Consider the following 27771-nt stretch of genomic DNA (forward strand, 5'->3'; position numbering starts at 1 on the left):
TCTTCCCTACTTACTTCTTCCTTCCATCCTTGCTTCCTTCCTACCTTTCTTACCCTTTCCACCGTACCTTCCCACCTTGCCTCCTTCCCTTCTTCCTATCCCTCGCAGCCTCACCCATCCTGCCTCGTTGGCCTTGGCTTCCTCGTCCTCCATCCCGTCCTCCTCCCACGCAACCAACCTTGGGACGCAAACCTGACGGGACGAAGAGGAGGCAAAAGACGCAAAAGCCTGGTCCCTGTCGAAGGAACGTGGCGAACAACGGCCGCCGACAACCGTGCTGCCAAAGACGGTCCCCCATCCCAAGAAGACGGGTCGTTTGACGGCGCCGTCGCCCATCTGCGCCATCTGACGCCCTCGTCGACTGGAGGAGCAAGCCTCGTCTACCACTCGACCGTGGCCGTCTCCCCCGCCACCCCTCTCGGTTTGGCACTCGCCGCCAGACGCACAACGCCGTTGCCAACGCCTCCGCCTTCGGCCCATCCGTCATCCATCATCCAACATCCAACATCCATCGTCCCATCATCCATCATCCACCGGTCCGTCGACTTCCATTCCATCCTCCGCCATCGTCGTAGGCATCTCGGTCGTCGACATCACGCTCCGGCATCGTCCCACGCTTGACTTGGCTCGTCGCCCTTTGCCGCCATCGGCCCTCTGTCGTCTCCGTCAACGGTGCTCGCTCCGCGTGACAGGATGGAAGTCTCGTCAAACTTTACGCCGCGTCGGCAGCCGTCCAACTCGCTGCCGACCTTCTCCCTCCCCCAGAACAACGCCATGCTGGCGCCTCACTTCTCCAACCAGCCTCGCACGGCACCCGGGGCCGCGTCTCAGGTAGCCATCGACCCCTACGCCCACTCGCGACCGCCGAGCAGCCCGAGCTTCTACGCCTCGAGCAACGCGCAGCAGTCCAACTACTACACGACGTCGAACGCGCCGCAGCAGGCGGCCTACCCGTCGAGCGCGTCGCAGCCGTCGAGCTACTACACGACGTCGACGAACCAGCAGCAGTCGGGCTACCACCCGTCGTCGACGACGCCCCAGCAGTCGAGCTTCCCCGCCACGACGCCGCAGCAGTCGAGCTTCCCGTCGTACGCCTCGCACGGCTCGGCCTCGCCCACGGGCACCGACCACGGCTCGCGCATGGGTTCCATCTCGGGACCCCACGGCGGCATGGCGCCTCCCCAGCCCTCGTACGGACGCTACGGCGGCTACCCTCAGATGTCGCCGACGCTCGGCGGACCCGTCATGTCCAACATCCACCAGCCCGGCGCCCAGATGTCGGTGATGCCCGGCATGGGCATGCCCGCCGGCTACCCGGGCCACGGCATGATGTACGGCCACCACGGCCAGCCGCAGCCACAGTCGGAGCGGCCCTTCAAGTGCGACCAGTGCACGCAGTCGTTCAGCCGAAACCACGACCTGAAGCGCCACAAGAGGATCCACCTGGCCGTCAAGCCATTTCCGTGCAACTACTGCAGCAAAAGCTTCTCGCGCAAGGACGCGCTCAAGGTAAGCACGTCGCCTCGGGTCAAAAAAGACGCGTCGGACGGAACCGGCGACACGGGACAGCTGGCTAATGACGCCGCCACAGAGACATCGCCTCGTCAAGGGGTGCGAGAATAAGGCCAGCGAGAACGCCGCCGGCGGCGAGCGACCCGACGCCGACCGGGCAGCCGACGCCGACGACGCTCGCTCGCCCACCACCAAGGACCCGTAAGGGACCCGGCGGGCGACAGGAAAAGGGGTTTCTTGGGCGACGGGGCGGGCGGCGGCGCCGTCCCGGGTCAGCGGGTGCGCGTCGTCCGCAGCCGGCACGAAGCCTGCCATTTTATCTTTCTTTCTTTTCCTTTTCAGGCCGAGGGGGGGGGATTCTCATTTTTCCTCGACCCCTCACTCGTCCTCCAACACCGACTGCCTCTCGTTCCGTCGTTTGTGACTTGCTTTTTTTGCGCAGCGTGCGTCCAAAGTCAGTCGGCCGGTCGGCCATCAGACCAGCCCCAACCACTGCGCACCACTGGCGCAGCAGAGGAAAGTTCCAGCCGGCGACGCTAGTGAGGTTGGACGTGGCGCGGCCTGGCGCAACGTGGTGGGGGTCGTGTGGCGCTGGCTGGGCTTGCTGGCGGGCGGGCGAGGCGCGCGCGCGTGCGGCGGGCGGTGGAGCCTCGAGTTCCCCCCTCGACGGCGGCGGAGCGAAGGGTTACATGGCGTGTGGGCACGGAAAGCTTGAATGCGGACGGACACGGACGGATCTGAATCGGAATCCACTCCATGGGATGGAGTTTGGCGGTTGTTCGGTTGGCTATTTCGGTTGCGCTTCTGGCTTTGCAATTTCTAATGAATGCTTTCATGCGCCTCGCCCGGCCTCGCGAGGAGGACTCGCGGGCGCAGCGTGCCTCGATCTAGGTGTAGGTACAGACGAAAACATGTACTCGTTGACGATGCCGCCTGCTCGCAGCACGCTTTGTGGTCTCTGACGGGTGCTGACCGGCCAGCGCGGCGCTTCCAGCTCGACATGCTGCTTATCCGTCTGCTTGTTCCTCGGAGGAGCATGCGGCATGCGTGGCCGAGTGCCGCCGGGGATGATGGTAGAGACCGAGTGCAACGCAGCGACGAGCGACAAACATGTTCGAGTTTGCGTTCTCGAATCCCGAGTTCCCGGTCGAGGCTCCAGCAGAGCAAGGATGCCCGTCCGGGGGGTGCGGCGACGAGCATCGAGGAGCTTGTCATCGAGGAGCTCGTCATCGAGCCGACCTTTTCACCCCACCGGTCGGTACGGCCGTGCCGCGACCACCCAGGCGTACGGCGGCTGTGCTTGGACCGACGGCACGCAAGCTTGGTACGTCGGACCGCATCGTGCACGGTTTTGCAGCACCTGGACAGGTCCGAATGCTCGGCACAGCGCAGCCGCCGGTGGCATCGGCCGTCTCGCGGGATCACTCGATGGCACGGCCACGGATGGGATTGGTTCCCGGGAATCTGCTCGTCAAGGCGTGTCCGTATTAGCATTCGCTCGCATCCAGCCATGGACCGCAGCCGCCATGGCTGAGTGTTCCGGCCCCAAAGGACCCCTTCTCCCTCCCCTTGCCGCTCGTATTCCTGCCATCCGTTCTTTTACGCTTTCCTCCTCATCCGCGCGCGCACGGGAATCGGTGCGGCGGCGTCTCATGGCCCCATTCTCGTTCCTCGGCACCGACATCCTCTGCCACGGTGGCTACCGGGCTGCAGACGCCCGGCGCGGGTCCCACGCTCGACGACGCCCAAGGTACGGCCGAGCCAAAGGTGTCAAGCACGGCGAGTGGAGTCGTCGGTACGGACGGAACGGGTTGCTCATGGTTACTTCAGTCCAACGTCGTACCCAGGTACAGATGCGGCGACGGGCGTGATGCAACACCTGTCGGCGTAGACAGGTAGCACGTCGGTGCGTCCGTGGCCACGCACGCCACAGCCATCTTGTTGATGTACTCGTACGCGTGCGCCCACTCGCCCGAACTTCCCCTGACCCCCATTGACTTTACAGGCACCAGAGTAGGAGGCTGTGGCGATCATGCCGGCCGGCGGCTGGCCAAGTTTGGCTCCGAGAGAGCCGAGAGAAAGGTCAAACGCGCGCATGCACAAGGTGTACAAATAGAGCACAAGTACGATCGAAGCACGGTACAAGTGTCATGCAAGTAAAGTACAACGTCAACGCAAGCCCACAACAAAAGTGCAGTGTCGGTGTGGTGCTGTACAAGTGCCATGCCATACCAACGGTACAGGTACGGTGCAAGTATGCGTGTGTCGAGTGGTGGACCGGGCGTCCGTGGTGCCGTCGGGCAAGACATGCACCTGGCGCTCGAGACCCCTTTCGAGGCAGCGCCGTCTGCCTCCCATCCGTACGCGTATCGGCTCGCCTGCACTGCGAATCCGTGACGGCTCTCCACGTCTTGGTTGACCTTTGCGTGCGTGGCTGGGTGGGTGCACGAGGCGACGGCTTCAGGCCCGGGCGTTTGCTGAACCTGGACTCGCAGGGTGAATTCATGCTATGTATAGACCGATGTCTGGATGCGTGTCTGCAAACCCTACCATCGACGCCGTGACCCGGATAGGAAAAGACCCGCTCTCGGCACGAGCTTCCGACGCCGTGATCGCGGCGCACAGCAGAGGTAGGAGAAGCAAATGGGTCGCACGGCGGAGAGGGGAAGGACAGAGGAACAGGAGAGGAAGAGGGCGCGGGCGAGCACTCCCCGTGACGACCAATATTGGCCCATCCAGGGCAGGGGGGTGGGAAATGGAGAGGGGCTGCATGTGCAGACACAAGCCGTGTGTTTCAACACCCAGCTCGGCGGGATAATGATGACGACGATGACGAGGAGGGATGGTGGTGTCTGGGGTCTTGGGGCCTTTAGCCGGCATCTTGTCACTTTTTGTCCTTTTTGCGTCGGGGCATGCTTGGTGGTGAAAGGGGTCTGGGTGCGTGTGCATGCGTATATGCATTGTTGCCAAAGTATGTATGCATTCATACTGTGATGGGTAGACAGACATATTCCGCATGCGAGCAAAAAACTACATGATGCGCCTGTAGACGCCCATCCCCTCGAACGAGATTTGGGTGGGGAAGCACGAATACGGCCAAGGAAGAATGCTGGTCAGGGCGGGCCCGTGCAATGGATCATCTCGATCTGTTCTGTTCCGGGGGTTCAATATTCTTTGAACGACGGCGATTTCGGCGTCGCACGCTTCCTCTCGCGGCTGACACCGACTTTTGGTGCGACGGCAGGCGAGACAGGCGCACCTCGTCGTCCGTCAGCCCGTCAGACGCATTCGATGCGCGTACATGTGCCTACCCAGGGCTGAAGTGCTCCCTGTCGACGCCGGCGACGACGGTGGTGTGCTCGTGCTCATGCTCATGCGGCGTGCTGTGTTGGTTTGCCTCGATCGTAGGTCACGGTGACGGGGCCCGGCAGATTCGTCATCCATCACCTCCAGGGCCCCCTCCCCCTGCAGCCGTCACCGGGGCCGCCGCCGCGAGTACCGTTTCATCTTCCGTGCTTAGTCGTCGTCGAAATAGACTTGGGGCGGATAGGCGCATCGCGTATGGAGACGCCGCCTGCCGGGTACTGAGGTGGCCGACGACTGACTTGACCAAGTCGACGACGTCGGGGTGGACGGAAGGGGAGGGAGGGGGGGGGGGGGGGGGCATATGAACCGGCTTGACGCTGCAGATGCGCACTCGCACAAGCACGAGCAGCGCCACGGGTTGTCGTTTTCGGCCACCCGCAGAAGTTTCTCCCCCCCTGCCCCTGAGATGTCTGACTGTCGGACCGCGAGAGGAAGCCGGTTGTAGGTGGCGGTCTGACGAGAACGGGATGCCGTCGATCGGGATGGCTGGCGGTCTAGCCACGATGTGCATGCTCGTCATGTACGGGTACTTGCTCGACGCACGCGTATGTGCGTCCGTGCGTGTGGTTCTTTTCTTCGTTACTTACACACAAGTTGGTGTTTGTTCGCGAGAAGTGGCATGGAAGTGTCTGAGGACGGCCTGCTCGAGCGGTGGCCGATCAACGGACCGATGGGGGGGCCGCGCGGACGGGTGGGGGGACCAGGCGATCCGATCCGATTGTGCTAACCGCATTCGCTCGTCAGGAACGATGGGTGGAGGAACGATGGGTGGAGGCTCTGTCCCTGCGGACTCCCTGCCATGGCTGGATGGAGGGACAGGGATGGTGAATGGGCGGGTCTTCTGTGGTTGTGTATGTACAGTACTTGAGTAAGTACAGCACGGAGTACAAGTACTTGCGCCTGCAGACTTACATGTACAGTAATTACATGTAATTGACTTGGTACGTGTAGCAAGTCCGTCCGTCATGTGTAGCACTTTGCAGCACATATACGTACTGAATCCAGTATGAATGCGTGAGTGCGTGAGTGCGTGCGTGCGTGCGTGCGTTGTGCATGTTTGTTGTGCGTGATTTGCGTGCGTGCGTGTGCGTGTTGTTGTGTGTGATTTGCATGCTTGCGTGTTTGTTGTGCGCCATGTGCCTGTGTAGTTGTTGGGCGATAGTGGAGAGCGAGAGACGAGAAAGTGAAATACAGGTTCGAATCACAATCGGTTACACTGCATAATGTACCGACCTGGCTGCCCTCACGCTTTTCACCGAGTCGGGCTACGGAAGGTACGGAGTGGCGTGTGAGGCCTATTTTCCGAATGTGACGCGGTTTGCAAGCACACCTACCTGCATACGTTGTGCATGTACTGTAGACACATGAACATGCATGTATGTATATTCCAAGTACGGCAATATTATCTGCAACATGCATTAATGATCAGGTACTACTCGGTACCCACCACTAGCATCCAAGAGGTATTGTGCTCGCACGAGTACATGCTCGGTACATTGCGCGCACCGGTACCTGCACCACCGACACTGCACTGTCACAGTACACTTACTGGCGATGGTAGCAGGTGTATGAATGCACTCATACACTGGCAATGTACTCATGCAAAGTGGGAAAATGTATGGGCATGGACAAGTAGATCTTGCAACAGCCGCATGGCTCACCGCCCTAGTGCGCTACCTGCGTTCCGAGTACGCAACGATGTATAATGGCACGAATGTAGAGGTGGGCATGTACATTCTCGTGCGACTGCTCGCTTCGTGGCGCATCCCGGTACCCTAGATACATTATAGCGATGAACAGTGGGGGAAATAGTGACGGTGGGAAGCGAATGAACCAACCCAACGTGCTACCGGTAGGGCGGCAGCTCCGATCCAAGGTGAAGAACCGTCAAGGGCAAGGAGGACAGAGAAGGGGAGCACATGCTTGTCTAGCACGCATGATGCTTGCTGGGCGTGCCAAGAGGGTGACAGGGAAATGGAAAGAGAGAGGGGCGGGGAGGCAGGGAGAGAGTGAGAGAGATAGAGAGAGAGTGTGTGTGTGTGCGAGAGAGAGAGTGTGTGTGTGCGAGAGAGTGTGTGTGTGTGTGCGAGAGAGTGTTTGTGTATGTGTGCGTGTGCGAGAGAGTGTGTGTGTGTGTGAGAGAGAGAGAGGGTGGGGGATCGAGGGAGGGAGAGAGAGAGAGAGAGAGAGAGGAAGAGAGAGCGAGAGGAAGAGAGAGCGAGAGGAAGAGAGAGCGAGAGGAAGAGAGAGCGAGAGGAAGGGTTCGTGGTGGCATTTAGTCGACTTTCACTATTGTGCTGGTCAAGAAAGAAAGGCGGTAGCTGCTGCGAATGAACCCTCCATCAGCATCGCCCGTCCCTTCCTCCGCCTCTCAACGTCTACTGCACCCCTCGCGCTTCCCTCTTTCCTCCCCCTCCCTCAACAGACAGGCTGTGGAGAGTGACCAAGGATTTGATGGCTCCTTGTCATGCTGTCGTGGCCCATCTCCATCGCCATGTCGAAACGGTTACGGACGGGACGACGTTCTAATGTCGACAGCATGCCATTTTCGAGCAGGGAGCCAACGCGGAGCGCTCACCAGATGAGAGGGGCTCTGGACAAGAAAAGACACGACGGCAAGTCATGCAGAGCACGGGTTTGCACCGCATGCTCCGGTTCGATTCATGACACGACTCCCCATCTGCATTCACGTGGCCATGGCGTGCCATGATGCAAACAATGCGGCTCCCCGGGCCAATGCTTCGGCTAAACAAAAGGCTAGATGGCAGGCTCGACGACGTCGTCGGCTGTGCCGTTTCTGTTCAAGCAGCCCTTCTCGCCGTTGTCAACCGGCCTTGGCCTTTCTGTCCCGCTCCGCCGCAGCACGACACCGCCTCTGGCTCGTACCTAGCATCCTCTTTCCTCGGCCGAGAAGCGACATATGCTCCCAAAGCAGCCGTCTCGAGCCGAGGAGATGGTCCGAGTTGATCTGATGCATCTCATCGAGTCGAGATGACTTCCTAGGTCAGCCCCAGCTTCTCCCCACGGTCTCGAGGTGCCGGCCAGACGGGGCCGACGTCGGCCATGACTCCCCTTGGCAGCCTGCTACGCGCCACCGACTTGGCCAGCAACCGCAAGGACAACACGAAGTGGCTTTGCATTTCTCTCCACCCCAGTGGCAACGTCATGGAGGAGTACAAGAGGTGGGCGTCACAACCCAGCAGAGCCGCAAGGTACTCTCGGCCTCCCGTGTGCTCACCCGTCCATTCTGCAGCGTCCACTGTGCCTTCCTCATCGGACCCAAGTTCGAGGCCAAGAGCGGTGGCAGGAACACGATACCATGCCAAGAACCCGCTTCCGGGCGGTTGGCGGTACGAACAAGTCCCGCTGCTCAACGCTCGGCACACGCCGAATCTTCTCGTCCGCGTTCTCATCAGTAAGATCGCCGACGAGGACCGCGTCATCGACATCCTTCGCCACGCGTCCCTCGTCCCAAACGACCCAAACTTCCGCTGCCGCCGCTGGATTGCCGACGCGCTCGACAGGCTCCAACACGACGCCGAGACCATGGGCACCGCCTTTCTCGACCGGCACGCCGTCGAAACCGTCCGCCGCGACTACCTCCGAAGCAAGTCCGCCGACGGCCGCTTCGCCGAACCCGACAGCTTGGACAACCGTCGGCCCAAGCCTGCGTGGGACGTGCTCAAGAATATGGAGACGACGTGCTGGCGTCCGAAGGGCATCATGCTCGGCTAGGCCTGCTGCCGTCTCGTGGATGGCTTGTCCTTCGATGACTAGGGGCAAAGGACGAATACCGTCGCCGTGAGGAAATCGGAGACGAAGCCGCCAAGGCAGCAACATGCCAAGCAACGCCGAAGGTTGACCGCCGGCAGCCAGTGATGCCGACGAGCAACGGCTCGCGAGACGCGGTATGTCGACGCGTCGGACGTAGCAGCGGTAAGCGGCCTCTTTATCCGCCATGGAGGCAATTATTGTCAGTTGGATTGCCTCCATTTCACAACACAAGCACGGGCATATATGGAGTGCTGGTCACCGCCCAACCTTGGCTTTGATACGGGTACGAAAGTGCCCGCGCTCCTCCGTGCTCTCCGGAGAGCCAAGCGCAAGCTCGTTCGTCTAGCGTCCGACTCACCTCACTCATCTTGGTAGCAGTCCAAGAGTTGAGGAATCATCAGTACTTGCCACAGTTTCTGCTACATGCGGGGACGATGAATCTTTGATGCGTACGCCAGGGGGAGGGCTGTGGGTGGGAGACGAACCAGTCGTCTACGAGCACAGTACTGCGTGCCGGAAATGGCGAGGGCTGTGCGCCATCCGTCCGTGGTTGTTCCGACTTTCCATCTTTCGTTCACGATACCAATATGCACCAGGAATCCCATGGACGAAAGTCGCAGGAGCGGGATGCTGTTGGATTGCTGGACCCCGTTCGATGATTCCTACCGCACGTGCGACGAGTGTCCAGTTGGGGCCATGGACCTGCAGTGCGTGCTGCAGATCTGGTTATCCGGTCTGGCCCTCGGCAGACACTTCTTCCCTTCCAGTGCTGACTGACTCGCATCCCATCGGAGTGCCTCCGCTGTAAGTACAGTAATTAGCACGTGCCCCTTGGTCGGGAACCCAAGTCGCCAGCCACCTCGACGTCAGTTCGGCACGGCTGTCAGGACATGTCGGTCCTGCGACCAAAGGATGATGGCTACGGCGGAACAAGCAGAATTTCATCTTCGACTTCGCCATTGGCGGCAAGCTATTTCTAATCAAGTTTTTTTGCATGTATCTGCATGAGCCGAGTTCTAAATGCAAACGGCACAAATTTGTACTGCAAGTACACGCACAACAAGATAATATGTGGTATAAGTGTGCGTCCATTAACTACTCCGCATCGCTTCAAGTTTACCTGTTCTTGCATGCAAGTACCCAGAAAGCAAATAATACCTGTACAACACACCTAGGGTTATAGGTACTAGCAGCACGGAGTGCTTCCATGAACATGAACACTCACACAATGTACTTAGTTGTGCAGTATTACAAGCACTTGTACAGCATATGCATGATATCGTATCACTCTGCATGAATCATCAAAATTCTGACTCCATCGAATCCGGTTTGAAGCCGAAACTGGCCCGCTACGGTGAAGAAAACAATTATAACATAATGACACCTAATGGACAGGCACAGGTTTGAAGGCTGGTTTACCGGCCGCAAGGACGGCGGCCCGCTCTCTAGCCTCGTCACGGCCGAATACCGGAGCAGAGAGTGCGCATTGTTCTTCCCCACGGTCGAGAACCACACGTACGGCCTGGCCATGAACCGAACTGCTGACCGGCTCAACGCCTGGACCGGCGGCTGGAACATAACAGAGGGCGCGAAGCGCATCATGTTCGTCAATGGCGAGCACGACCCGTACTTGGGCACGACCGTCTCTGCCAAGAACCGGCCTGGCGGACCGCTGGTGAGCACCCCCAACGTTCCCGTCTGGATCATCAAAAATGGGACTAACTGCAACGACGTTGTGGTGATTGGTAACAAGGAGGCGAACCCTGCTTTTGCCACCGTCATTACGGAGATGGTGGCGAAAATGAAGGCTTGGGTGGACGAGCATCCGTCGCCAAATTGGAACCAAGTCGGAAGCGCCCTCGAGCGCGTTCTAGGGGACGGGCGAGAAACAAACGAGCAGCTTGAAGAGTTGACATGGGATTAACGGGCTCCCTCCTGCACTTGCACCTACCGGTGGTCGGAGTCAAGGAGGATGCATAATGCAGATCATGTTCGGGCGCAACGTGATAGGGCTGTATCCGGCTCTCCACGAGCGACCGACGAACGCACCCGTGAAGGGCGGGAGCATGGACACGCGCACGTACAGCAATCTGAATTCAAGTACGCATCTGCACTTGAGGTGGGTGTCATGAAGCACGGTATGCGTATGCCATGTTGAGGACTCCATGTTCATTCAACGACGAGTTGGGTGGCCGGGGCCTCCGCCGGTGCGCCTAGGCCCTCGGCCGTTTGCCGAGACGCACCTCCGACGTCGATTCCCCTTGGTAAACTGTGATTTATGGTCCATATACGGGTCAATCGTGCGCAGGATGAGTCCTGGAATCCTCCGCATGAGTTGCTGGATCGGTATACGTCGTCAGGCAAGATGCAGGCGAGGATACTGTACTTACACGAAGGTGATCGGAAATACGTTGATCCGTATACGCTCCAAGAATATCACACAAGCGCAAGGTATTAATTAATGATACTGGGTAGGACGTGCACATGAGTGTACTGTACTCCGTACTACCATTCACTTAGTGTACTCCGTACAACAAGTACCTGTATTCATTGCAAGAACTTGTAGGTGTAGGAGTGTACGGAGTACTTAAGTACTTGCTACGTACAGTACTCCGTAGTTGTAAGTACTCAAGTCAGGGTGAAGATGGAGCAGTATTGGTGTGGATGTCCTTGCTCATCTTACTCAAGTAAGTACTTATTAAGTGCTTACATGTAGTTAGCGTCGCGAAATGCAAAAGAGAAACACGCGCACGCACGAGGTCCTGGTAATAATTACTACGGGTCGTATGTACTCCGTAGGTACCGGTACCTACGGAGTACGTATCATGGCACTGCCGAAGAACCTGCCGGGTCCGTGAACAACAATCATCATTTTGCATAAATCGACTCGACCGCCCAGTTTCTACCCTCGAACAAAGACAACAACGACACGACACGTCTCTATTTCTATCCAACAGTGCAAGTTACTCATACGACAAGTGCGCATCCCGCCGGTGGAAACGAACAACGCCAAGAACCGCCCTCGACGCCCCGGTCTCGGCTCTTGATCGAAATCGTCGATTCGGCCGACGATTCATTGCCCGACGGCCACATCCTGTCCGTGAAGCCCGCCCGACGGCCAAGCAGAAGGCTACCTTGTCACCGCTTCCTCGCAGGCGGTGACGGCAAGACGACAAGTGCAAGAGCACAAGCTCGGCCCGTCGCACCGATCGCGGTCCACAAGCGGACGGCTCATCCTTGGGCGAAAGCGACGACGCAGGGCACGCAGAGCACGCAGGACGCCATGGACCACTCGTCTTCCTCGGGCCACGACCACGGCTCCATGAGCTCGTCGGTCATGGCCATGGTCTTCCAGACGGAGACGGCGACGCCCCTCTACGCCAACTCGTGGACCCCCGCCAGCGCCGGCGCATACGCGGGCACCTGCATCTTCCTCGTCGTCCTCGCCGTCCTCGCCCGGCTGCTCGTCGCCGCCAAAGCCATGCAGGAGGCCCGCTGGCTCGACCGTGACCTCCACCGACGCTACGTCGCCGCCAACGGCAAGGAGCCGCTGGCCGAGCAGGTCGCCCGGGACTCGGACACGAAGCGGCTGACGCTGTCGGAGAACGGCATCGAGGAGTCGGTGCTCGTCGTCGAGCGCAAGAGCCACGCGATCCGACCCTGGAGGTTCAGCGTCGACCCCGTTCGAGCCATCATGGACGTCGTCATCGTCGCCGTCGGATACCTGCTGTAGGTTTGCCCTTCCTTCCGGTAACCATCTCGCTGACACGGCCGTTGCCGCAGCATGCTGGCAGTCATGACCATGAACGTGGGATACTTCCTGTCCGTCCTCGCCGGCGTCTTCGTCGGAAGCCTTCTCGTCGGCCGCTACAGCTCCGTTCCGGAGCATTGATGCCGCGAGCACACCCGGTCGTATGGCAACGAGCTCATTACGTTTCCCCTCTCCATTCCCAGAACGATGGCATACAAGTTCCTGTGCACCTGCGAATCTGCTTTCCCTTTGCCGCCCCAACCCCACCGTGCATGTCTCTGTGCGCTTCTGCTCATGCTGATTGATGATGGCCTACGGAACGGACATGTTGTGGCAATTGCACGGTATGTAGTAATAATACTTGCAGTTGCACTTGTGCTGTAAATACTGCAGTCTCCAGGCCGTGGGTGCACGGTACGGTAACTACAGTAGGTGTAAGTACCGAGTATCCAGCAGGTTAGTATTGTAAGCGATTGCAGTATTTGCTGCTGCTGGAGCTGGTGTGTTGCACAAAGTACCGGTACTTGGGAGGAACCTTCTCAAATCTGCTCAAGGCCAAGCCAGGGGTGCTCCGCAATCAGGTCTTCAAGGCTCCAAGCACGAATAGAGTGCCGGAAATTCGGTACGTACTTGGCCGTTCGCAATGCCTTCTCGACCCACCAGCCTCGTGCTGACTAAGTCTGCGCCCCGATTGGCGGCCAGACGACATCGAACAGTGCGTTGGGTCCATCGATCGGAGATGCGTTGAAGATCAGTGCTTACTCGTCCACCTACAACTACGGTGAAACTACTTGCACGTACTCCGTACACCTCGGGGAGAAACCAGTCATGGCTCCAGGTAATACCTACCTTTCCAGTTTGAGCGCAAGTGCGTGCACTTGCTGTACACCTACCGACATGTAAGTACATACTTGCAAGTACTTACGTGACTTGGGTGCACGTGTACCCTCAACCAAGTAGGGTGCAGTCAGTCAGTATGCTTTCGCCCTAAAAAATGGTGTTCCCCTCGTTACGCACGCCATTCAGAAACACAACCCCCTGTCCCTCCGGGACGTGCGTGCATCGTCTGGCAGATGGCAATCATGGTCATGATCGATCGGGAAAGCACCCACGCTCTCGTTGGTGGCCGACATACCCCTCCAGAGGGGATGTGCAAACAGGCTCGGATACAGACGGCTCGAACATGGCTTGGTGCGCCGGCGTAATGCCGACCCCACGTGATTCGGAAATGTCGGACATGCAACAACAGGCTTTTACATGCGCAATGACCGTTGCCCCGAGTTCGCGCCGCACCCGCGCCACCGGTTATGCGCTCACTTCTGTTCCAAGCGATAGCGTCCCCGATGCCGAATTGCGAACGGTGGTCCATCCGTGCCCTGGCGGAATCTGCCCCGTATCAACCCTCTCCTCTCGCTCCCCCAAGTCCGTGACACCAAGGCATCCGGAAGCATAGGCGAGCCCACGACCCAACTGCGAGCGACATGACCTCGCGCTTTCTCTCCTGCTGCCGAGACGAGTCACCAGGCTCATCCCTCTGATACTTTCCTGAGATTGGAAAAGCCTGGTGAATCCCCCGTCCCCTCCTCGTGCCCGTTACTGTCCATGCCGCCGCCGCGAGCCCCAATCACGGGCCGCCTCGCTCCCCAAAGGGGCAGGTTTCTCCCATCCCCGATCCGGGAACGTCGCGCCCACCCGCCCCCGCGCCGCGACTCGTGACCCGAGACCGCAGCGAGCCAACACGGACAAGCATGGAGAAAGGTGGTCGGGAGCGCCCGGCGGCCCGCAAAAGCAGAGCCCCGACCATGACCGAACTGGCCAGGCGATGATTCTTACTTGCAGGCCGGCACCTGGTGCGGACACTGCGTCGTTGTGACGGGTGTGCGAATCCAATATACACTGTAGATACCGACCCGCCTGTTCGCACCCTCGTGCGATTCAACGACAACGAGGACCGGCCGTGCAGGAGACGCGGCGCAGAGAGCTCATGCATCTGTCATTCACGCATCTTGGCATCCATTCTTGTCTGGTTCGGATTTCCGGCTTCGACCACCCAACTACGAGCACCGCACCGGTGAGCGTGCCCTACGTGGGTTATCCGTTTGCGTGGCTACTTCGGGAATGGCTCGCGATTGCCAACATGGCCTTTCCTGGATCTCGAGTTTTATTCCAACCCGACGACGGGCCGTGGCTGGCGTCGGCATTCGCGCCGATCGCTCCCTCGACAAACAAGCCGGCACAGGCTTCGTCGCCTCGAAATTCCCGCCGTGCGGGGAAATGGTTCCGCGCACATACGGACGCACAATGGCACGCACTGCAGGGCCGATGGGGAAAATCTCACAACTTTTTTTGGTTTGCTTCGTCCGACTTCGCCCCTAGCCAACCCAACAAACAAATACACCTGTCCCGCTCACGGCCCAACTGCGAGAGTAATAATTGCAAACTCAAAATCGAAGGGGTGGATGGAACAGGCAACAGGGTCCCGAGCCGAGAGTGCCGGTCGTGGATACCACCGCGGGCGCTCCATCGCTCGACCCCATCGAGGCAACAAGATGCGCACGCAAGATCCGTGGCCCAGAACCATCCACCGGCCGACAAACGCATGCTCACTCGTGCATGGGAGGCCCCTCGCCCCGAACCGCTCGCCTTCCGCGCCCGTCGCACGGCGCATCCGTCGCCCACACACTTCGGTCACGGGAAGAACAGGGCCAGCAAGAATGAGAAAATAAGCGGCCAAATCTCAGGGTCCGGGACGCAAAGATTTTTTGGTGTTTGGAAGAAAAAGAAAGGAGAGTATGAACCGAACATGAAAACAGCATACCAACGCGTCATCAACGCCGAATCACCAGAGCCCCGAAAGTGCATGACAGCGTCCGAGAGGGACAGCCGAGGTCGAGCGACGACGTCCCGGCGGAGCGTCGAAAAGCCGGGTATCAGACGCCGGACCCGCATCGCCACCAGATGGCCGGCCCCCTTCAAGGTTGATGGTGGTTGTTTGGGGGCATGCCGGGCTGGGGTGGCAGTCCCGAGCCGTACGCTTGGTTTCGCTGTTGCACGTAGTTCTGGTACGCGAGTGCCTGCTGGGGATCCATGGGCATGTTGGGCATGTAGCTGCCCGGCATGTGCGGGTTCGGAGGCATGCCGGGGCGGCCGCCCTGGGGAGGGAGATGCTGGCCGGCCGATTCCTCGGGGGACTCGACCTGATCGCCATCGACGCCGTTTTCGCCGCCGGGCGCAGGCTCGGGCGCGTTCAGACACGCCTACGCGAGAGTCGTGTCAGCAGAGGACGCCAGCCATCGAGGAGACGGGTGCGGTGCAAGATTCGCACGTCGCACACTCCGATGCGATGAATGTGAATGTACCGTGGCATGAGAGGGTATGGGTTCACGGTGCAGCGGGGGGGGGGGGGGGGGGGTGAAGCAAGGAAAAGCAAGCAAAGGAACAAAACAAAGCGGCAAGGCATGGGGTGTGCGGTGACCGACGGCGCAAGTGGGACAAAGGAAGAAGTCATGTACCTGAATCAAGTTCTTGCCCTCAGCCTTAGTGACGAGCGGTTGAAGTTTCGGCGTGGTGAAGGTGTACACGAGACCGGTTTCGGATACGACGAGGAGGAGAACCTGGGTGCCGGTCAAGACGGAGAGCTCGTAGGCCTAGACGGAATCGGCGTCGTGCGCGTCAGCAGTCGGTCTCGGCAAGCAAGAAAATCGAGGCGAGGGGGAAAGGACCAAGGGGATGCATCATGGCGCGAGGTCCGAGGCGAAGCTTCCGGCAAACGCCTGACACGGGGCCACAGGTCGCGTCGGGACTCTAGAGCACAGGGAGGCAGGGGGGAGGCAGGGAGGAGGAGGAGAGGGGGCACACCTTCTTCATGATGCCGGCCTTGCGCTTGGAAAAGGTGATGTGGCGACGGGATTTGTCGCTGATGAACTTGATCTCAATCTTTCGACGCTCACGGCCACCCTTCTCGTCGTCGTCGTCGTCGTCGTCGCCGGCCGAGGGGCGCTGGCGCTTGACGCCTCGGCTCTCGGCGGCGTTGCCGTTGCCGACCGAGTGCGCGTCATCGAGGTCCGTCGGCGACGTCTGGTCGTGCTGGTCGGTGATGTCGGCCATGATGACTCTTGGTCTATCCGGCGGCCGGCTGCTGCGCTGCGTCGCCGTGCGTCCGGGAGCTGTCCTGGGTCCGAGGCGGTGCGAGGCGGCGGGAGGGGGAGAGGCGTCGTGCAGAAGCGACGCAGCCCCCGAGTCAATCCGTCAATGGCGCGCGACAGGTGGAAGCGACGAGGACGAGGTCGAAATGGAAGCCGACGACTTGCACTCGTCCAGCAGGCAAAAAGAAGTCTGTAAAAGGCAACAGAGCGGTGGAGATGACTGCTTTGAGCGTGGTGCCGACGGGTCTATACTGGATCTGGAGCTGCGAAGCGGAGAGGGAGGGAGGGAGGGAGGGAGGGGAGGTGCCTTGGGTGTTGCAGAGTTCCTGGCCGGGCGCGCTCTTCTGTATTCAGTCTGGTCTGGGGTGCGAGCCAGAGGTGGGCGTGAGCGGAAGGAAGCGAGGCGAGGCGAGGCGAGGCGAGGCGAAACAAACGGCTTCGTGGTTACGCACGACCGGACGGCAGCTTCTAATCGCTGCCCACTCGGTCAACGGATGGGCGTGTCAGAGGATCGGACGGTCGGCTCGCTGCTTCGACCTTTCCGCATAGGAGGGAAGGGGAAGGGAAGGTGAGGTAATGTAGGTCCGAGGCAAGGTCAGGTTGGGGCCAAGTCAAGGTTGGGACAAAAGCGTAAGTAAGGTAGGCAGGTAATTATCGTACGGAGTAGGAAAGGTACGAAGGTAGAGGCGGGTAGGCGGGTAGGCAGGTTGGCGGGCGGGTGGGCGGGCAGGTAGGTAGATAGGTAAGGAACGAAGCAGAGTTTGTGCTAAACGGGGCACCTGCCTTGTGCTGAGGTGAGCGAGCAGGGGGAGGAAAGGGCGACGGAGGGAGGGAGTGGAGGGGGTGTGCCGCCTAGGTATTACGGGTTCGAGTACATGGTACGAGCAGGTACTTGCTTGCGGGCGCGCTCTCGCACTGTATAGTCGCCTGCGTGTACATGTACGTTGCACTGTGCCTGTAAGGCGCACGGGTACGGAGTACTTTTACATGTTCCCTGTCGAACTATTTGAATGCCTACTTACAACCACAGTGTTACATGTACATACTTACTTGGACTTGTACTGTACACTACCATGTACATGTGCATGTACATGTACATTGCAGCACCCCTACCATGTAGCACTGGAAGGAATCGTGCGTGCACTGTGCATCCGCGTACGGGTAGAGACTCTTGCACTGTACAGTATGCGGAAGGTTGGTCCTCGTGCATCCGACATGCGCAAGTAAGTATACGGCCGGCTTGCCCGCACTGCTGGTTCTCATCGTCTGCGTTTGTTGCCTGCAGGGCCTTGGGCTTCGCTGCGCCGTGCAGCGCCGTACCGGCGGTTGTTTCTGTCAGCTGCGCGGTCCACGAGGGGTTCCTAGCAATCACTGCATGTTAGTCGATGTTGGCCAAACCGGTCGTTGTTTGACGCGTCGGTTGTCAATGAGAACCAGCGGCAAGCAGCTGGCTTGTGCGCACGGTTCCGTACTCGCCGTACCGTGCAGTACAACAGCTGCACTGTAGATGTACAGTGGGTGTGCTGTGCGAAGGAGCTTGAGTGCAGGTGCAAATCGTTGTACAGCTACTGTTCTGAACACAACTTGAAGGCGAACTCGCTCGTACCTGTACTCGTTCCTACGCACCACCAACCCCCCCTCCCGCTCCCCTTTCTCGTTCCCGCACAGTATTATTACAACTATTACCGTAAGTGTACGGAGTAAGTACATGTACATATACATCCACATGTACAACGTAGGTACGGAGTACCACACTTGAACAAGCACAGTGCCGGTACTCCGTACAGTCCTCGTTCTGTACGGGCGGACGGCTGTCTGCTCGGAGTTCCTCATGACAAGAATGGCCACGAGCCGCGCTATGATTGGAGGAAGCGGCTGGCCCTTCTGTTCATGGAATGAGACGGAACGAACGGGCCCCGCTGCGAGGTGGGCAAGTGACGGGGCTCCGTTGTAAAGGGCATGGGTGGTGGGTGCAAGGGTGCAAGGGTGCGGCGTGCCAGCGGCGCACTGTATCCAGCAAGCTTCGGAGCGCCCGTTGGCAAACAGCCACTTGGGGACACATGTTGTAGGGTTTGGGTACAGTACTTACTTGCGCCTACTGCACGGAGCAAGTACAAGGTCTACAGCACAAGTATAGGTACTAGGTAGTTACTTGAGGACGGATTGCCTGCCGAACATGTTGAACTGCAAGTAGCGCTTCTACGTACTTGAACTTGGGATTAATGCTGCCGCAAAGCATGAGCAAATGAATGCGCACCAGATGTTTCGATGCACAGCTCTGGCTACTGCGCGGAGTACCTACATGCAGTTGTAGATGTAAGTACTGCAGTCACATGAGCGTACGTGCAAGTACCTGGTAAGTACGGAGCCCTTTCGACCATGAACATGTGCAGTACTAGGTACTTACTTATTACCACATGAACGGAGTTCATACAGTACATGTACTTACGGAGCACTGTAGTTCAACCCTTCTTACGACACTTCGACCACAACCCAGCTCCACCGAGACTGCCTGCTGCAAGTACTGTACATGTGCATGCAAGTAGTAAGGAGTACGGAGTACACATAGTATTTGTACATTAGTACCTACAGCACTCACACCTACTGCATGTACATGCGCTTGCAGGTACTAGGTACTATGGACCAATAGCACCTTGCGGGGAGGCATTGCGACTGACAGCCAAGCACTCCGTACAGTACAAGTTGAAATGCTGGCAGGAGTGGGTGGAAATACTTGTACAGCACCAGTACGGAGAAACTTGGAAACACCTGCGTCCTGAACTGGTGTACTAGGTATCCGAAACGCGTACAGTACACGAGTGTTTTCGAGAAGAACCGAGAAGCCATCTGTAGTCTCCTACCATACGCTCTATTTTCATGGTGCAACTGAGTGTAGTGTGGAGACTATTGCAAAGGACGGTTTTCATACCGGCCAAGGACAGCTTCCCAACCACGATAACAGCACACGAATGATGCACCAAAGATACCCCTACAGGGACATGCAGTTACCGCCTGCGCCCTAGTGGTATGTTGGTATTACTTGCATTAAAAGCGCCTAGGTGATGGCGGCTGGTGCACTGTAGTGCTGTACGTGTGCACCACGGTGCTACGGTACAACGAGATGTACAGGCACTCTGGTGTAGGGAGCACAGGCAGCCTACTAGGTAGCCGGTCCGGAACATGCAGCTCGCAAGTATTATTACGGAGTACTGTAGATGTAGATACTCACTTACAAGCAGGTGTAGTACGGAGCTTGTACAAATACATGTACACGAAGCATGCAGCTGTGCGCCAGACGAGATACGTCAACCTTGCCACCATACCGAGGATATTCTCGAAGGAAAAAAAAACACATACGCAAGGGACGAAATGCACAGCGCCAGCCATGTGGGCGTCGGCGGGAATCGCAAACTCCCTTCGACCAGCCACAGCCACGCACAGGTGCAGGTCCATGTCTTACAAGGCTCCAAGTGCTTCGCCACCAACGACGGTGTCTTGACCCCGCACCAGCACCAGCGCAGAGTTCGCATCAGAGCAGACTCGCCCGAGTCCTCTTTCCAGCACAAGTATGTGTAAGAGTACGAGCGCAAGGTGCCGCCCGTTTCTGCCAAGTACTTGAACGGCTGCGCCGGTCGGCTCGGTACCCTGCGAGTTTTCTTCATCCGGAGCCGTCACAAGCTCGCCCGATCGGCGGAGCCTGGGGGAGAACTTGGCGGTTGGATCGAGGCTTCCCAAGGGGGGCGAAGGACGGATAACTCAAGCGATGGCAACAACAAGAGGCGAGCCACGCATGGCCTTGAACGGTCCAGTCCCTTCACTCGGCCCGCCTGACCAGGGTCACTAATTATCCCCCCCCCCCCCCCCCCCGCAGAAGCAGGCGCTGCAGGGGTTCTCCGTCTGCTGGGTACGAGCAACCAATTGTTGATGCAAGTCCGGAGTACAAGTACATGGACGGAGTACTCCGCGCCGAGTACACGCACGGGGTACACAGTACATGTATTGCAGCCACTTGGGTGAACATTTACAAGTACATGTGCAGGTACATGTACATACTTGCTGTACACGTAAGTACTGTACTTAGTAGCTGTTTGCTGTGGAAGAGTACTGGTAGGAGCAAATGGACTTCGTACGAGCAAATGTACCCATGTCACCAACATGCAGCGTCCTGTAAGTACATGTACATTGAAGCGTGCTTGTACAGTGTGGATTTTATTGAATTCTTTCACGAACGAGTGCACTGTGCAGCGCAGCACTTAATACCAGTACGCGCGCACTTGTTGACAAGCAAGTACATGTACGCGTAGCACATGTGCATGTTGGTGTAATGCTCCGTACCGGTACCGTACATTTGGGTACTGATATCCCACCACCAACCGCCCCCACCCACCTACACAACACACCCCCGCACCACATGTCGGGTGGCCACGCCATCTTCTCACCTCCCATCCATCCCGTCCGTGGCTTGACCGGCGCTGGCCTGGCGAACTGACTTTGACCACCAGCCCGTCCAGCCCCAAGTCGACAGATTCGACCAGCTCGTACGTTTGCCAGTCGTACGTTTACTCGGACGTGGTTACATCGACAAGCACGATGGCAAGGACAACTCGGCTTGCCAGTAGGCCTACGAAGAATCGAAGGCGGTTTCGAGCTCCGACGACACACGAGTTCTCGCCAGCCATGACCGGCGAGTACGAGTACGGGGGATGGGCAACCTACTTACCTGCCTGTCTCGTGATGGCACGTTGCTGATATTATCGCGAGTACTCCGTATCGTACATCAAGCTGTCGAACCTGCAGCAGATGCCGGCGCTGGCCGCTTCGCCCTCTTCTCAGCCCGCCTCCCCAGCCCTCCATCTCTGGAGGCAGCCACGGACGGTGAACATCCTTGCCTGCGTTGGAATGCGATGGGAACCTCTGGCCGCCACTGCTCATCAGCCAACAAAGCTAGGCTCTCGCTAGCAACGAACACACACACCTACAGTACGGAGCCTCTCCCTGCTCCGTACAGCCTGCAGTACGTGCAGTCGGAACGTGTACTTGGAGCATCGGTTCCTGCTGGTCACGTCGTCTCGTTCGGAGCTTTGCTCCTCCCATCCGCCCAAGTGAAGCTGTGGCACGGAGCCGGGACAGGCGAAGGTGGTGGCGAATGTCGACACGGACGTCGGTACCGCACTAGTCGGTGCACATTTGCTCGCGGGGTCGTCCATGGCCAGCGTCGGTCCATACACTTATATCCTCATGATGGTCCGTTGCCTCGGCCATGTCCCGGCAACCTGCATGCATCTGCGGCGGTACCCGTGCAAGTATCACGTACAACGCAAAATGCAGCTGACGGGACGGTTGGCAAGGTGAGTCAGGCAATTGCCGAGGCCGTCGATCTCTCTGCCACGGGTGGGCCACGGGCTGCCACGAGTTGCCACAAGCCGCCGGCGGCGGACTGCGGCGGCGACAAGCACCAGGCTTGCTCCCGAGCCCAGACCCGGAACTTGGATTCCCGGAGCCCGCCTCGGATTCATCATCCCTCGAGATGAAAGACAAAGCGAACAGGTGCGGCAGCAGGGTCCGCGAGTGCAACGCTACTCGTGGTATTGCAGAGCAATACCTGTGCACCGCATCCCAGGTTCGTGTCTAGAGTTGCATACCTCGTACGTATCTTGAAAGGTGCACATCATTCTGTACGTACCACCTGCGCCTCGACGTGGCGGCGCAAGACAGCAGTGCGAGAGGGGCCGTCAGAAGCAAAACGCCGGGTTGTGGCGCTCGGCAGGGGAGCCTGTAGTAATAATGCAGTGGTCGTTGAGGGTTGTGACCGACCAACAAATTGTTTTACGAGCACTGTACTCCGTACTCCGCAGAGGCATTAGTTGTAAGCATAGGAACGGCGAGTCCTCCGTAATCGTGCGTACTTGCTATACTTGTACTGTGCCAGCTGCACATGCAAGTACTTACTTGAATGCATGTACTGTACTGTACTGTACACTGTTCATTCACTGCAAGGACAGTAGGTACTTGCACATGTGTACTGCAAGTACACTTGTACAGTAGTCGGACCTGGGCCCAAATGGGAAGGATTGCAGCCAGATACTTGCACTCCGTACGGTACCTACAGTACTGTACTTGTTGTACGGAGTACATGCACGTAAATGTACCCAAGTACTCGTTTTCCGTTCCGTACTGGCAGCGCTAGGCCGGCGCGATAGGCGCATGTAAGTACAGTACATGTTCTTGCATGTACCAAGGAGACAGCACACGTATCCGTACCTGTATAGTGGTACGTAAGGTCATGAATGGACGGAGCCCAGAATATGATCAAATTCCAAGGTGCAGAAAACAGACGTGGCGAGGCCCTTAGCTCCTTGCCTACGTACGTGTATCCTAGGTATTATACTGTAGATTGACAAGCCAGGACGGCACGAGGGCTCCTGGCGCTTGGCCGTTTTAGGCAGCTAGCTATGAGAGCACAGTGCGAATGGGGCCTGGCGCGGAACGAAGGTTGCTTCCTTGGAGCGACTAGCGCCTTCCCTGCCACTAGTTCCACTAGTAAAGCCAACGGAGCAAGTACCAAGTGCTGCACATGTACGCATATCAAGTACAGTACAAGTACTCCGCACCACGGTACTGGTACCTACAATAAGTATAAGTAGTATCCATTTACTGTACGTGTACTCCGTAAGTAAGTACAGGTAGGCAGAACTTGCACTTACTTACAGTACAGTAATAGAGTACTCCGTACTCCGTACTCGTTGGTTCTTTACGTGTGTGCACGGAGTAATAACATACATGTAGATGTACATGTTCACGCACCAAAGCAAGTACTAGTTGTTCCTGCAGTCGTGGGTGGTGCGTAGGTGTGTTTACGAGGCACCAAGTCCGTACCTGCCAAGCACCTTGGAATCTAAGTACTTACTCCGTGCAAGCCCGATCAATGAGCGCACCTGATAAGAGTTCGAGTATTTATTAATACATGGACTTCGTAATACTCCGTGCTGTAATTACTTGCTGTACATGCAAATGTACAGAGTACAGTACTTTTTGTAAGTGCTTGGCACACTGCAGGTACGAGTACAAGTGGGCCGGGAGAGAGAGAGCACTTGTAGGATGATGGTTACGGGAACCACCACAGGCATTACCACCACTATCTGGTAATTATCTCTAGCATGAGGCGTTAGCACAGCTATAGGTACCTCGTGGCTAAGGTTCTAGGTACTAACCTAGTACGCAAGTGCAAGGCGTGCAAATTACTGCTAGCACTACGAGTAGTCCTGTAATCAATACAAAGCCGGGTGTATCAGTACATTTCAGTGCCTAGCACGGAGTACTGTATGTACAAACAGCACAATAACAAGTATTCGCTCGCACACAATACACATTTGACCAGCTCTCCTTGTGTGTTCGGTTACGAGCACTCGATAAAAACGATAATAATAATAATAACCAATAACCTCTGTAAAATTGAGAAGCTCGCAGGTCGACAGCACTGGCATCGATTTCCCGGGCAATCGAGCATCGCTGGTCCAAAACGACAGAGAGTTGGGCCGGATATTCGCAGCAACAACAAGAAGGGCGCCCAGTGCCTCTGGTATGCTTTGGCGAACGGCGTGGAGTTGGGGGTGGGGTGTGCGGTCGTCTCAAGCCGCGCGTGCGGATAGGTTGCTAGTCCCTGGAACTCATTTGTCCGTGCCGAGTTCAATACTCGCATGTCTCAAGCAAGCATAGGTTGGACGTACAGTATTCGAGCAATACAGCACACGCAAGCGCACACGATAAGTCTACTCGTGCATGCTTGTACCCTTCGGTACCTGCAAGCCAGCCGGCATCCAGCGCTTTGCAACGTCTCGAGTTCGTTGGCTGGGGGAATCGATTTCTTGGGGTCGATGCAATACTACAGTGTGCTCGTATGCAAACGCACACGCGTCGGTCGTGTCCGGCTTGTCCATGTCGCATTGCGTCTCGGTGTGGAGGAGTGCACCAAGCCGGCGAGGCGTACAGGCGGCATTCGGGCGAGTGGGATACGGCGGGTCGTGTGGCAAGCTCTTTCGCGCACCCATCTTGCTCGCTACCCTGGACCGATCAATGCCTCGTCCGTCGGCGGCGGCCCCGGCTCGACGAGGGGAGAAAGCCATGCTACCATGGTTAAGGCAGTAGTATCATGCCCGGCGCTGGCAACGCCGAATGTGACGGAAGACGGGACCCCCAACGCATGCTGGCGTCGCGGGGTTTCGAGGTGGCCATCGCCCGGACGTTGATGTTGGGACGGTTGGGTGTGCCGCGCTGGACTCGTACTGGCTCCAGCCGTGGTTTGATGCCGAGCGTGCATGTGCAAAAGACATACATACGTACACATGCCACGGCGTCCCATGGTCGTCCGTCTTGCTCGTGAACATACACAACATGTATGGTGGTATATGTATGCACTCGTATATGTATCCCCTCCCTCCTCGTCCTACCCTGGCGCTTGGGAGTTGGTGGTACCGCATGAACAGCCTACGATTGTGCGGTGCCACCCGAAGGACCCGACCGGTGTCGGTGTCAATCAATTGCCCGTCATCAATCAAGTACAAGAGACTCCATAGACCATGGCGCAGCCTGCCTTGTCTCGTTTGACCCTCATTCGGCCGTCGATTCGCTCGTTCGCCCGGGATGCCAGGATACCAGGATACCAGGAAGGCGCCTCAGGAGCCCCATTGCTCACGGCGATCAATCAACCAGCCGCTCCATCACCTGTGCGGCGTGCAACACCCACTTCTGCCGTCATCCCTGCAGTGCCTTTCCCTGTACAATTTATCGTGACCGACGAGTTATCCGTATGGCACATGGACATGCTCTGCAGTGCTCAGCGGCCTCCCGTAGCGTACTCGAAATCGGTGCCGGCTCGAGCGTCCTCCTCGGCCCTCGGCCCCTCGGCCCCTCGGGGGGCGAGAGCGAGTGGCCTGCGTCCACACGGTGCCAAGTTCGGTGGCGAAATCCATATGGCACACCGGCGGGATGCAGATGCACGGTATTACTGCACGGTACCGTACAGTGATGTAATTACAGTGATACCAGCACCGTAGGTGTACGGCGCCGACTGCCGTTGAATCAGTTGAGCAAACGGTACCTCCAAATCAGGCGATTTTACCCCCCGTCCGCGCCCCTGATTGGCCGAACCACCCGGCACTGGCCCGTGCCCGCCGCCGCGCATGGATGTGTGATGCAGGCCTGAAACGAGAAACCAGCGCCAGCATCACGGGCCAAGCCTTCCCTAAGCGCCCACCACCAGTGACCTCCCTCCTTCCCACACTGCCCGGCCTCCTTCCCACACTGCCCGGGCACTTTCCCACACTGCCCGACCTCCTTCCCTCACTGCCCTCCTTCCCTCGATGCCCCCCTTCCCTCGCTGCCCTCCTGCCTTCACTGCGCCTCTTGCCTTCCCGCCCGCCTTCTTGCTCTTCTCCGGCTCTCCAGTCCCCCTCCTCTCCCTCGCCCCTCGCTCAACACCGATGCTGCATTCAGATCCGCTTTCTCACCTGCATCGGCGTTGAGCCTGCTGGAACCGACTGCGGCCTCGTCTCTCTCTCATCTCTTTTTCCACTTGCCCGTGTCGGCCGACTGCGGCTGCGCTGCGCTCATTCACCATCCTGTACATTCTCTCGTGTTCGCTGTATTCGTCCAACCACCTCCCCGTGCCGACGCCGGTCGTCGACAGCAGCATTCGCGACTGCACCCGCACCCGCACCGCACCCGCACCCGCACCGCACCCGCACCCGCATCCCCTCCGTCCCTCGCCCGGCCATCGGCCAATCTCGGACCAGCTGCTCGCCGGATACGCAGTCGGGCGTCATCGACACTCCCGGAGGCCACCTCGCACCCCATTCCTTCGGCCCCGAGCGAGTCGTCGCCCGTCTTGCCAATGCCCGACAAAGTCTTCCTCGCGGCCCTCATCGCCGATGCCGTCTTCCTCGCCACCGGCTGCCTCGAGCTCGGCTTCTCCCTCATCGTCCGCGGCCAGATGAACGACGATCCGCAGGACGGCAGGGAGGCCGTCCGCTACCTGCTCTACCAAATGTTTCCCCTCAGCACCGGCATCGTCAACGGCACCTTGATCATCGTCGTCTTCCTCTTCACAATCCCGGGGCTCTTGTCGCCCATGCGGAGCTGGCTCAAGCTTTCCGGCTACTTGATCACCGCATGCGGCCTCTTCACCCTCTGCGTCGGTGTCTATCTCTGGGTCATGACCCTGCGGACAAAGGAGACCTTCTTCCCCATCTATCTCGACCAGAAACCTGACGTCCAGCACTTGATACAAACAACGGTACGCATGAGCCCCCCTCGGCCGCCGTGGAACACGGCATAAACGCCGTGAAGCAGTGACAACCAAGCACCGGCTGACGTGCCTCACCTGTAGTTCGAATGCTGCGGCTATTTCAACCACACGACGCCAGCCTTTGTCACCGACAACACGTGCCCCAGCCCGGCCGCCGCCGCTCTCGTCCGTGGGTGTGGAACGGCCATCTCGAGCTTCTCAAACACCTTCATCGACAACATCTTCACTGCCGTCTTTGGCATGGTCGGTTCGTCGTAACCCTCTGCCCTCTCTCCTCACCCCTCGCCTCTCGTCCCGCATCTCTCACCCACTCCTGGCCCCTTTGTCCCGATTGGTGGCTGATGCGTGAACGCAGGAATCGACACCATCCTCATCCTGGCCATTGCCTGCCTCCTCAAGGACCGCAAAGAGCGTGAGCGATACCGCCAGATAGATGAGAAAGGAGGCTACCGGTCATTTTGAGGCTGTCGTTGCCATCTCATCTGTCACGCTCACCTGGCTAGTTCACAGCGAAATCAGCCGGGGCTGAAGATGATGACCACAATATACGAGAACTGTAGGCTCTGGACTGTTGTATTTTCGAGCATTGTTTGCATCGTCACCCCATTCCCCCTTCCCGACGCCAGACGTCGGAACGCAGCCGCATGCTGGCCGTGATTTTCTAGGAACGGAAAGGACTATATCACGTTACATGGCCTTGATGTGATTACATCCCGCAGAGAAGCTGCTCATCTATCCATGAACCTCCCCGCCACACACAATATGAAATCTAGGAGCGAAACATGGCTGCTAAACCCGCAAAACGCGCTAATACTACCGCTCGCCTGACTCTATAGCCGCTCTCCCTCCCGGGCTTTCTAAAGTGATAAATGTCCATAGCTGGCCCGTGCTTTAATTCGTGTTCATGGTGTCAAGGCGTG

At 58.2% G+C, this 27771-nt stretch overlaps 9 protein-coding genes across 9 annotated transcripts; 7 read left to right on the forward strand and 2 right to left on the reverse strand.

Annotated features, from left to right (window-relative positions):
- Nucleotides 1–693: 693 nt before the first annotated feature.
- On the forward strand, nt 694–1717 carry DCS_01045 (uncharacterized protein; the record flags this gene model as incomplete). Its single annotated transcript, XM_040798380.1, has 2 exons — nt 694–1509; nt 1592–1717. The coding sequence occupies 2 exons, from the start codon at nt 694–696 to the stop codon at nt 1715–1717; spliced, it is 942 nt and encodes a 313-aa protein (XP_040659263.1).
- Nucleotides 1718–2555: 838 nt separating this feature from the next.
- Nucleotides 2556–3383, forward strand: DCS_01046 (uncharacterized protein; the record flags this gene model as incomplete). Its single annotated transcript, XM_040798381.1, has 1 exon — nt 2556–3383. The coding sequence occupies one exon, from the start codon at nt 2556–2558 to the stop codon at nt 3381–3383; it is 828 nt and encodes a 275-aa protein (XP_040659264.1).
- A 2078-nt stretch (nt 3384–5461) lies between these two features.
- On the reverse strand, nt 5462–5990 carry DCS_01047 (uncharacterized protein; the record flags this gene model as incomplete). The annotated part of the gene is made up of 3 exons (XM_040798382.1): nt 5462–5719; nt 5791–5815; nt 5875–5990. 3 exons carry the CDS (start codon nt 5988–5990, stop codon nt 5462–5464), a joined length of 399 nt encoding a protein of 132 aa, XP_040659265.1.
- Nucleotides 5991–7941: 1951 nt separating this feature from the next.
- DCS_01048 (uncharacterized protein) lies at nt 7942–8613 on the forward strand (the record flags this gene model as incomplete). Its single annotated transcript, XM_040798383.1, has 1 exon — nt 7942–8613. The coding sequence occupies one exon, from the start codon at nt 7942–7944 to the stop codon at nt 8611–8613; it is 672 nt and encodes a 223-aa protein (XP_040659266.1).
- A 1308-nt stretch (nt 8614–9921) lies between these two features.
- Nucleotides 9922–10576, forward strand: DCS_01049 (uncharacterized protein; the record flags this gene model as incomplete). Its single annotated transcript, XM_040798384.1, has 2 exons — nt 9922–10053; nt 10247–10576. 2 exons carry the CDS (start codon nt 9922–9924, stop codon nt 10574–10576), a joined length of 462 nt encoding a protein of 153 aa, XP_040659267.1.
- Nucleotides 10577–11477: 901 nt separating this feature from the next.
- Nucleotides 11478–12544, forward strand: DCS_01050 (low affinity copper transporter; the record flags this gene model as incomplete). Its single annotated transcript, XM_040798385.1, has 3 exons — nt 11478–11502; nt 11610–12381; nt 12436–12544. 3 exons carry the CDS (start codon nt 11478–11480, stop codon nt 12542–12544), a joined length of 906 nt encoding a protein of 301 aa, XP_040659268.1.
- Nucleotides 12545–12610: 66 nt separating this feature from the next.
- On the forward strand, nt 12611–13010 carry DCS_01051 (uncharacterized protein; the record flags this gene model as incomplete). Its single annotated transcript, XM_040798386.1, has 3 exons — nt 12611–12747; nt 12797–12837; nt 12883–13010. The coding sequence occupies 3 exons, from the start codon at nt 12611–12613 to the stop codon at nt 13008–13010; spliced, it is 306 nt and encodes a 101-aa protein (XP_040659269.1).
- Nucleotides 13011–15375: 2365 nt separating this feature from the next.
- Nucleotides 15376–16510, reverse strand: DCS_01052 (MADS box protein; the record flags this gene model as incomplete). The annotated part of the gene is made up of 3 exons (XM_040798387.1): nt 15376–15660; nt 15916–16050; nt 16262–16510. The coding sequence occupies 3 exons, from the start codon at nt 16508–16510 to the stop codon at nt 15376–15378; spliced, it is 669 nt and encodes a 222-aa protein (XP_040659270.1).
- Nucleotides 16511–25124: 8614 nt separating this feature from the next.
- DCS_01053 (tetraspanin) lies at nt 25125–27313 on the forward strand (the record flags this gene model as incomplete). The annotated part of the gene is made up of 5 exons (XM_040798388.1): nt 25125–25546; nt 25602–25991; nt 26041–26839; nt 26933–27098; nt 27207–27313. The coding sequence occupies 5 exons, from the start codon at nt 25125–25127 to the stop codon at nt 27311–27313; spliced, it is 1884 nt and encodes a 627-aa protein (XP_040659271.1).
- Nucleotides 27314–27771: the final 458 nt, after the last annotated feature.

Source organism: Drechmeria coniospora, chromosome 01 (assembly GCF_001625195.1).
Source record: "Drechmeria coniospora strain ARSEF 6962 chromosome 01, whole genome shotgun sequence".
NCBI classification, from domain to species: Eukaryota; Fungi; Ascomycota; class Sordariomycetes; order Hypocreales; family Ophiocordycipitaceae; genus Drechmeria; species Drechmeria coniospora.